The sequence below is a fragment of the Triticum dicoccoides genome, chromosome 5B (genome assembly GCF_002162155.2).
Source record: "Triticum dicoccoides isolate Atlit2015 ecotype Zavitan chromosome 5B, WEW_v2.0, whole genome shotgun sequence".
NCBI classification, from domain to species: Eukaryota; Viridiplantae; Streptophyta; class Magnoliopsida; order Poales; family Poaceae; genus Triticum; species Triticum dicoccoides.
In genome coordinates this window covers 704,747,398-704,757,989 of record NC_041389.1, presented here as the reverse complement: position 1 = coordinate 704,757,989, position 10,592 = coordinate 704,747,398, and the positions used below count along the sequence as shown (strand labels likewise).

Below are 10,592 nucleotides of genomic sequence, written 5' to 3'. Positions count from 1 at the left end.
TGGTGGGAGGCGGTTGCGGGGAGGGCGGGGCGGCGAGGCTGACGCGGTATCGTTGCCGGCCGTGGGTGTTGGCAACAGGCGGTTAGACCAGCGGAAGAACTGCGGTTCAAGGTTGAATACGGTGAACGGTAACCATTCGGGAGGTTCAAGATGATCTGGCTGTCCATTTTGCATCCGATAGCTCACTGGAATCGACTGACCCAAATTTGTTCCTCAGGGGACTTAAATCTAGCCATTCCCATTTATAGGGGTCAGAGACAGAGTGGGCATTTGCTGTGATAGTGGAAGGGAGAAATCATGTGCCGTTAAATCCACGACTCTGAGTTTCGTTTGGGCGTACGGCTGTGTTTTCCTTTTCGAGTCGCCAACCTGTACCGTGTCATTGCAAGTACTGAACGATTTAATTCAAACTTATCTGAAATTGGGTTCAGAGATCGATCCTTGCACGCGTCAAATTCGATCGTTTTCGAAGATCAAAAGGCTGATCATCGCAACTTGTTGTACGGGTCATAGCTCAATACAGGCGAGTACAGTGGAGGTTGAGGCTGCAACATGCTTTGAAGGCCTCCGGGTTGCGACGAACAGGATTCAGATGTCTACCATTCTTCAATCAGACAATGCATAGGTGATACAGAGCGTCTTGATTCTGGATGTGCAATGGCACAAGAAAAAGAGAGGATGTGATAGGGTGGCCCACAAACTGGCTCAGTTCGCCGGTTGTGGCAATATTTACATGTTCATACGGATTTGTTTGAGACAACTGGCTCGTTAACCAAGAATGTAATCCCCATTTTGCTTATTAATGAAATCATATTTTACCCATTGAATTATTTTTACATCAAGTGACCATTTAATGGAGTGGGTACGTTTTAATCTTTCTCAACAAGCTCGTGTAGCTGCAACAACGTACAAGGATCTTGTACTAACAACGGTTTCAGCTGGCCTAAACCGAGGGTCCTAGAGAGATCAGGACATCCATGAATCTTTGACTAAATTTAACTTCTTCACTAGTTACTTTCTTTAAAGGACATTGCGAGTTATGAAATACGAAGTATAACCATATAAGCAGTGTACACTCACCAAAGGGAGCACCAAAGGGAGTACAGCAGCAGCACCTTCATCGAGTTCTAAACAGTATCACAAGTACACAACCTCCTTACCTTACCTTACAAGATACAAGGCCACCCTCACCAGCTTTCACTCCGAAAACATTGGAACTAAACAAGAAAAAACAGGGGCCCCAAAATGCACATCTGTATCATGTGATTCATGTCCGTTCTGTCTATCCATTAAGTTAAGAAAGCCATAATACCTAGTCTATCTTGGAAGGAAACAGCAAGCTCAGGCTGGTAGCTCTAGCTTCACATTGTTCTTCCAGCTGCAAAATTGTCCAGAGTAATACCGTCAGTGAAAAGGGACATTTGTGGTGACTAGATAGCAATCGTGGATGTACAACACACGTTTTGCATAAATTATATCGCACAGAATATGTAGTGAAATATACAGAAGAGATAAGGCGGGGGAGCACTTGCATGCAACAGCCAATGGCGCAAATGTAACAAAGAGACAGAATGTGGGGAAAATCAAGATGCAATGAACAATTATTGGTGGGTAATTAGTGTGTTAGTGATTACATGGACACAAGGTTATCTATGGGATTAATCTGTATGGACTATGGATTGACTGGATAAATTCTAATTCATGCTTTTGATATCGGTACAGAAATGATATGGTAAATCGAGGTGATACCTCATTATGTAATAGTAGAAGAAGTCAGCATACAGCATAGTCTGCACGATACCCGCAATCCAGCCTGCATTGAGAATATCTCGGTTACGAAATGAGTAATGATCACATCCCTGTGGTCTTGTGAAACAGGAAGGCATTGTGCATAGGGATCATACTTATCCAGTGAACAAAATGGGGCTCAGTGAAGTATCGGTAAATCCAGTTGAGGATATAAAGTACGCGGTAGGCACTGTATCACCACCAGGGTATATGTGTTAGGAAACAATTACATAGTAGCATCATACCAAAAACTACAAAATAGAAAATAAAGTTCCGAGATGATAGCTGAATACCAGAATACGATATTAGAAAATTCATATGATTAACCAAAAACTAAAACACAGTAGTAAACAAAAGGGTAGATTGAAAATCAGATTATGTACAGGCCACTTTATCATACACAGTACAGTCCTAATCTTTATTTGATATGGGCCTTCAAATAATAAGAAGAGATGTTACCCCAAAAAGAAGACATATTGGCCGGTCAAGTTGTCAATATTCCTTGTGCGCTGTAGCAACACAAGTTGAGGCAGAATTGCTACAGCTTCTAAGTAAATCGAGAATGCCCACATCACCTGTCCAGATTAAAGGTGCAAATTATCACAATGCTGGCAATCTATCTATAGAGTAAAAATTTAGTAATAATATATGGCAACACCCATCACAGCATCATACAATGGTTTCGGATAACTAAGGGGCACTATAGAAAGGTATAAATTTGGCATCATAACATAGTGAGCTGTAGGAACTAACAAAACTGACCTCTCTAAAAATAAACCTCTCATTAATGAGGAGAGCCAGAACCAAACATGGCAGCACTATGAAATGATGACGAAAGGTATCGTGCTCTTTGTCATAGGTCCTCCGCACGATCTTATGCTTCCTCATGTACCATACTATTGAGAAAGAGCTCGCCAGGAAGACCAGCTTCATGACGGTGTTATACAAAGATACAAAATGCACAAACAGGTCCAGGTAGCGAGCTGCAAAAACTAGTGCGTATAGCTCCTGCGTCTTCAGAGATATGCCTGCAGGGAATTATCAAATGTAAAAAACAAAGGCCCATCAAACTAAATGCTAACAGAGTTCATTGCCGATAGTACGAGCACAATTAATTAGAAAACAATGCTACAATGAGAAATGTCAAGTTTAATTATTATGGAGCAAATTGGTTGGCTTGTACAGGATTTGACTCTACCGGTGAGCCGGTGGCCGGTGATGCTGTTACAGAACAGACCTACAGCCTACTCTAGGAAACAGTGTAATTGATCTCATTACTACCATCAATTTACTCTTAGTTCCTTACCTAAGAGTTGCATCAAAATTAACATAAGCCACCAACATCTCTGAAATCAGTTTCCGAGCACGCACCATCACTATCAATACATGGAAACGATGAACCAACAGATAAAACTGAAACTAAAATTCACCCTCACTGACTGATTTAACTCTAATTGCATGAATTTCTGGTTCCAAGGCGGAGTTACCTGCGCACGACTTGATGGTGTGGATCTTGAGGAGCAGCACCACCACGCTGACAAGGTGGGTCATGTCCCCGGCGAGCCGAAACAGATTCATCTCCGCCTTCCTTTGGGCGGCCGGGATCCGGCCTCCGGAGCTCTCAGATCTCGTCGGCGGCGAGCTGCCTCTCTGGTCGGCGGGAGGGGGGCGAATGGAGGGGGCAGGGTGAGGACTGAGAGGTGGGGCCGGGCGAGGAGAAGGCCGTTTCGGGCGCGTGTATCTTGTGCGTGGACGGTGGGCGTGGGCTACGTGGTCGCGCTGACGTGGCGCCATGCGATTGGCCGGTCCCTCTTGAGGAAGGGGATATTCAGCCCTATTTTTTTTCCTGCGAGTTGCCTGCAAGTAGAAATAGATGCTCTCTTACATTTATCCATTAGATTCACACAAAATATCAGTTTCGTGTTAAATGTGTGTTTTATCTAGTACTCCCTCCGTCACATAATATAAGAACGTTTTTGACACTAGCGTAGTGTTAAAAACATTCTTATATTCTGGGACAGAGGGAGTATTAGCATAATTGGTTTGATGCCAAAAATTGGCATGCCAAATTTTGGCAACTGCCAAATATTGGCTAGAGATTGGTTGCTTGCCAATTTTCATTGCCAATCTCAGAAAAAGTTGCCAAATGTTGGCAACTTCTGATTTTGCCAAATGTTGGCTTGCCAAATATTGGCAATGCCAAATGTTGGTAGCAAACCAATTATGCTCTATATGCGTAAATTTGGTAAATGCTTAAGTTATCGTCTCTTGTCTTAAAAATTGAGTGCTATTATGTCGGTTGTAGTAAGGGTGTGAGCTTCATCACCATTTTGTTAGTTGGCAATATGAGTTTGGGCAATTATCTATTGTCCGGTTCTAACTATCCGATTATAATGAGAAAAAAAGTGGAATCTCACTCGTTCATGCATAGGCTATGAAATATGTTGTTTCGTTGCTCCGCGCGCGGAAGAAAAGAAGAGAAATGGATGGCATGCAGCTTATTAGGTGTCATAATTGCACTGATCAAATCAAACATGTCAGCGTGATACCAAGAGAATCACAACCCTCGAAAACCGACATTCCACCAATATTTTCTGAGCGCAAACTATCTAATTCTGAAATTAGATTTTCTGAGGCCACGCCACCAGTATTGATGCATGGAAACGAGAAACCAACGGATAAAACATAAATCAAATTTATCCTCAATGACGGATTTAACTCTAATTGTATGAATTTCTGGTTCCAAGGCCGAGTTACCTGCACAAGACTTGATGGCGTGGATCTTGAGGAGTAGCACCGCCACGGCTGATGAGGTGGGTGATGTCCCCTGCTAACCGAAATAGGTTCATCTCCGCTTGCCTTTGAGCGACCGGGATCGGACCTCCTGAGCTCTCAGATCTCGTCGGTGGGAGGAGGGCGAATAAAGGGGGTCGGGGTGAGGACTGAGAGGTGGGGCCGGGGCGAGTAGAAGGCCATTTTGTCCGCGTGTATCTTCCGCATGGGCTACGTGGTCGGGCTGACATAGTACCCTTTGATTGGTCGGCCTCTCTTGAGGAAGGGGATATTCAGCCCTATATTGCCTGCAAGTCAGAAATAGATACTCTCTTACATTTATGCATTAAATTCATATGAAAAAATAGTTTGGTGCGGTATTTATTTAATGTGAGTGCAAATTTGGTAAAAATGCTTAAGGCCCCGTCTCTTATCTTCAAAATTGACTGCCATTACATTGGTTGTAGTATAAGGGTGTGATCTTCGTCACCATTTGTTGGTTGACAATATGAGCTTGGTCAATTATCTATTATCCGTTTTCTAACTACCCGATTGTAAGAGAGAGAAATGGAATCTCACTCGTTCATCGTATAGGATATGAGAAACCTTGATTCGTTGCTCTGCACACAAAAGAAAGGAAGAGAAACAGATGGCATGCACATTACTAGATGTCATAATTGCACTGGCCAAATCAAAACGTGATACCAAGAGAATCACAACCCTCATACGCCAACATTTGCACTCTCCTGGTGACGCTCATACATCAAACCCTCACCATCGACAGTGCCAAACTTGAGGAACCCCCTTGCCTTACAGAACTTCATGAGGTAATAGACCCCGAGGCCTGCCGCAGTGAAGATGGCGCTAATGGCATACGCCTTCCAGCCAGCGATGGCCATGACGAACACAAGGAACCCCGAGGGGACGAGACATAGGACGACAATGCCTGGGAGTCGAAGTGGCACCCGATAGGGGCGCGACATCTCGGGCCGCTTGATCCGGAGCCAGATGAATGTCGCAAACTCGAGGAGCATGCCGAGGCTGTAGAGGAAGTTGGCAGCGGTCACAATGTTGTTGAAGCTGAAGAAGGACATGCCGAGGGTGATGAGGCTGGTGACCACGATGCTGACCCATGGAGTATTGAAGATTGGGGCACGTAGGGCGAAGACGCGAGGGAGGAGGCCTAGGTCCGCCATTCCAAGCAGCTGGAATGCCGCACTGCTTAGCGTCGCCGAGTAGAGGCCGATGGAGGAGAGCACCGCGCCCACCTCGATCCAGTACTTGAGCCAGTCGCCGGCGATCATGCCTGCATTGCAATGAAATTAGTCATGTCACAAATTGTTTGTGGCCAAATGGCACTCCTAGCTTCTGTGAACGGAAAACCTTCTTTATAGATGAAAAATAAAAGTTATTTTGTCTTGGATCTTCATTACTAACACACTATAAGTATTACCTATTGTTGGCATCTATACATTTTTCTTCTTAGTGACAGTGCTACAATTGAAAGCAAGTCCAACGTCCGAAAAATGGGAAGCTGGAATATAAGCCAGTCTAGTGTCGTTCTAAGGTAAGTAGCCTAAATGAAAATTTTCAGATTCACTTTCCCTGCCCTAGTAAGTAAAATTTTAGGACCCCGATAAATCCTGAATCTTCGAGATTTTCTACCCTATATTTCCGAAGATTTACTACTATTGCATGAAAAGAAAGTGCATCTGTTGCCTGGTTCTACCGGCCGTGGCGCAAAAAACGGCTTTTGGCAGGTTAAAGTTTCAATGTTCATGATTTTTACAATTCGAATATCATTTGCAATACTTGGATTTAAATTTATTATTCGTCTTGAAATCATTTCAAAATTCTGGGGACCCGGGACCGGGAGTATATGTGTGCACACCACGCAACAATATCCTACGATTCTTTATGCCAAATGGGTCTCCTCCACACGTGGTTAGGAATCATTTTGCAATCTAAAAACACTAAACAAGTGACACGAAAATACTAATCAATAGCCGTTCGTAGTGCATCGACAAGAATCAAAAAATCTAACGACAACTTGCAAGCATCAAGGTTGTAAAGCAGCAACGCGTTTGAGTACGTAGTAAATTAATTACCTGCGGCGTCTGCGAAGAAGCCGTTCCCCCACTGCTCCGGCGGCGCGTCGACGGCGCCGGTGGCCGCCATGAGCGGCAGCAGGTACCCGAGGGACGTCATGCCCACGGACGCCATCAGCGCCGTCGGGAACGTCTTGCCGGGGTTCTCCACCTCGCCGGCCATGGTGCTCACGCTGTCCCAGTAGTTGAGGTTCCAGAAGAGGGTGTTGAAGAAGAGCTTCCAGTCCTTGTCGCCGGCGGTGGCCCCCCACCTGTGCGGCCGGATCTTGGGCAGCGCGACGCCGGTCATGAGCACGAACGGCGACAGCGAGGCGACCCCCAGCGCCACGGCGGACCACCCCACCACGCTGAGCCCCGTGTAGTTGAGTAGGGAGAGCGCGACGTTGAAGGTGACGATGGTGGCCACCCGGGCGCCGCCGCCGGCCACGGCGGGGACGACGCGGGCGAGGTAGTCGGCGCACAGCGCCGGGAAGGCGGCGCCGTTGATGGCCCCCGACACGTACTTCCAGGTGCCCATGAGGGAGCCGGACACGGGGCCGAACGCGCGGTCCGCCCACACCACGAAGCCGCCGTTCCCGGGCATCGCGGTGGAGAGCTCCGCCGTGACGAGGGCCTCCGGGATGGCCCAGATGAAGGGGAAGATGAGGAAGCCGAGCAGCGCGAAGAGCGGCCCCGCCGACTGCACCGCCGGCTCGGCGCCGTACGGCCCGCCGGCCACCTCGAAGAAGATGAGGAAGATGAGTGGGACCAGGGACAGCTTGTTTTTGGCGCCCTTGCCATGCCCATGGCTGGTTCCGGCTGCTGGTGGTGCTGCTGCTGCTCCAACGCCGTCATCGGCCTTCTCGCCGTCGAGATTCTTGATCTCTGGAGTCATTCCCGGAGCAGAGGAGTAGGAGTGGGGATAGGATACTCTGCTCCGTGGAGTCGGGAGAAGAGGTTGGACTTGGACTGGCCGCGCGCAGCCATTGCCGGCCGATCGAGTTTATATATATGTATGCATTGTTTACTGGGAATCACATGAGAGCGATTGATTCTCATTTAGCAAGGCTGCGGGGTTGGTGCACCAATCCAATCTCTGACTCTGAGTTGCTGGTCTGTTCGTGTATGACTATTTTTCCACGTTTTCCGCTAGCAACAAAGCGCTGTGAGCAGCTACGAAGCACTGATACGGCGATACGGGTACGGTAATACGGGATACGACAATGTCTAAAAACAACAATACGGCGATACGGCAAGCATATATAAACAATAATAAAATGATATGTAATTAAAACGAACATAATAAAATGTGTGAGATGGGATCAAAATACCGCCTACTGGTTGCCTGATTGTTTCCATGCCTCCTTTCTTTTTCACTCTTGAATGATCATCCATGCCCTCAACTCCTCATGGTGTATGCAAAATAGAAAATACATCACATGATATTAGACTTGATAATATGAAATAGATAAGCATGAAAAGTGAAGAAGTTGTAAACAAGTTGGCTTGTGGCAGTAGCATACCAAATGATGAAATTAATATAAACTTCCTTGATCTCAGCCTCCAACAAGTTCCAGCAAGTTTCAGTTCTAAATTCTCAATGACCATAGCCAAATAATGCAAAAGTTCACTAAGTTGACATGATAAAAAGGAAAGATCCACAGTTAAATAGTACATTACAACATAACAACAGGAACAGGAAGATACAGGGCCATGTGACCATAGACCCATAGTCAAACATTACATTACAACATAACAACAGGAACTCAAGTGAGAGCATTCATGATCTCAGCCTCCAATTCAGGTTCATCAAGTGTCAGGTTAGCACCTTCAAGGATGTCAACACCAGTGAAGCTCTCCACCCCATCTCCACCCACATCCCACATCCGTCTTGGTCCAGCATGATAAGCCTCAGATTGTCTTCAAAGCAAACGCAAGTTGTTATGTGAGAACACTAAATCCTCAGCACGTTCAGGAGTGAGCTTGTTTCTCTCGGAACTATGGATGAAGGAGTATGAACTCCAATTCCTTTCACAGCAAGATGAAGATGAAGGCTGGCCAAGTAGCTTCAATGCCAAACTTTTCAAGAACTTTGTGCTTCCTCCATGAGTGCCCCACCATTGCTTTGGTTCAAAATCATCTCTATCTTCAATTGAATCTGCATTCTGGAAGTCATTCATCATGAGAGTAAAATCCGCAAATTCTTTCTTGACGGTCTTGTGGTCATTTGGATCTGGAAATAACTTCTGCAAACACTGGTTTCTCATTTGAAAAATCGCATTATCATCAAGGGGGGTAACACGGCCACGGACTGCCCCAACCCAATTTGGACTGTAGTACCTATTAACGACAACATAAAATCAGCAAACCTTTTAAAGTTGAGAACTTGAGATTGTCAAATGACAAGCATATATAAAGAGCAAACCTCGGATTCAACGAGTGAGCCAAACAATAGAGGGGGGGGGGTACTACTCTTCTTCCAACGTTTTAGAAGTTTTTTCTTGATAACGATATAGAGAGCACAATCTTCATTGAGCTCCTTCTTTTCATAACGATAAATAGGAACTCTCACCTATGAACATGGCGACAATTAAAATCAGCAAGCAATACACATCAATAATTCCCAAATGAAGATGAAGAAAGCTAAAAGAATCACTCGCCTTCTCCATCATGTCGTCCCACATCTCATATATCAAATGGAGAGATGGTTTTGTCCGTCTCGGTCAGCCTTATCATTGCATATATGGGTGCGGTGAAAGAGACAATGTATGCAATTTTATCCCACCACACATCACTCAAAATAAGTTCCTTCACCCTTTGAGTTGTAGGAGGATCTTCCTCTCTATAACTAGCCCAATTTGCATGAACAAGCATTAGTGTGAGTGCATCCTTGATTAAAAGAAACCTCTCAACATGATGACAACACTTGCAAATCTGGTTTCTTCTATGTGAAGAAACTTAAGTTTGCTAAACTCATTCAACATTGACAACCTCATGCCATGGGTCATTATGAAGTTCTTGACAAAGAGAGCTAGTTCAGAAACCTCTTTTATAAAGTTAAGAACTTCAAAGTCTTCATCATGCATCTTTGGATCACATATCTCGTTCAACACAAGATTGAGGCAGACAATGCAAGCCAGTAAATATTGGTGTACTTTGCTTGGATCATCAATCCAACACCTTTGACATTGGATGCATTGTCCGTGATCACTTGGACCACATTCTCGGATCCAATCTCCTCAACCACTTCCTTCATCCACTACTAGAAATACCACTACTAATGGCGCACCTAATATGGCCATTAATGGCGCATCACTGGTGCGCCATTGATAGCACGCCATTAGTAATTTTTACTAATGGCGCACCACCTGGTGCGCCATTAGTATCTGGTATACTAATGGCGCACCACCTGGTGCGCCATTAGTATATGCGAGGGTGCGCCATTAGTATGCCTCCCAGGGGGTATGTATACCCAGGTGCTTTGGCATACTAATGGCGCACCACCTCTGGATGCGCCATTAGTAACCGCAGCATACTAATGGCGCACTACCCGGTGATGCGCCATTAGTATGCACTGTCATACTAATGGCGCACTGTCGTGTGATGCGCCATTAGTATGAATATTAGGTTTTTTTTATTTTTTTATTTTCTGTTTTTTGCACAGGTTACAAAATGTATAATTTGATAAAATATAGACAGCACACATCAACAATAGATTCATCAAATACAATAGAAGATTAGTCTTTGAATACAATTCATCATATTAGTCTCCGAATACAATTCATCATATTAGTCTCCGAATTGAAAAGACCGAACAAAGATAGAACATTATATTACAAGTCTCGAGACCGCGAGTAGCGAGTTTATCTTCGCATTACAAGTCGATATCGATCATCTAAACTACCATCACATAGAAGAGAGCTGCGGTCATCACGATGAGCATCA

The 10,592-nt window shown here is 45.1% G+C and overlaps 2 protein-coding genes across 2 annotated transcripts; both read right to left on the bottom strand.

Moving 5' to 3' along the window:
- Positions 1 to 1,037: 1,037 nt before the first annotated feature.
- On the bottom strand, positions 1,038 to 3,494 carry LOC119312811 (ER lumen protein-retaining receptor). Its single transcript, XM_037588580.1, has 6 exons — positions 3,276 to 3,494; positions 2,551 to 2,816; positions 2,248 to 2,363; positions 1,905 to 1,978; positions 1,750 to 1,813; positions 1,038 to 1,378 (listed from the first exon to the last, which is right to left on the bottom strand). The coding sequence occupies exons 1-6, from the start codon at positions 3,364 to 3,366 to the stop codon at positions 1,342 to 1,344; spliced, it is 648 nt and encodes a 215-aa protein (XP_037444477.1). The 5' UTR covers positions 3,367 to 3,494; the 3' UTR covers positions 1,038 to 1,341.
- Positions 3,495 to 5,242: 1,748 nt separating this feature from the next.
- On the bottom strand, positions 5,243 to 7,610 carry LOC119312810 (probable polyamine transporter At3g13620). Its single transcript, XM_037588579.1, has 2 exons — positions 6,669 to 7,610; positions 5,243 to 5,866 (listed from the first exon to the last, which is right to left on the bottom strand). Exons 1-2 carry the CDS (start codon positions 7,540 to 7,542, stop codon positions 5,283 to 5,285), a joined length of 1,458 nt encoding a protein of 485 aa, XP_037444476.1. The 5' UTR covers positions 7,543 to 7,610; the 3' UTR covers positions 5,243 to 5,282.
- Positions 7,611 to 10,592: the final 2,982 nt, after the last annotated feature.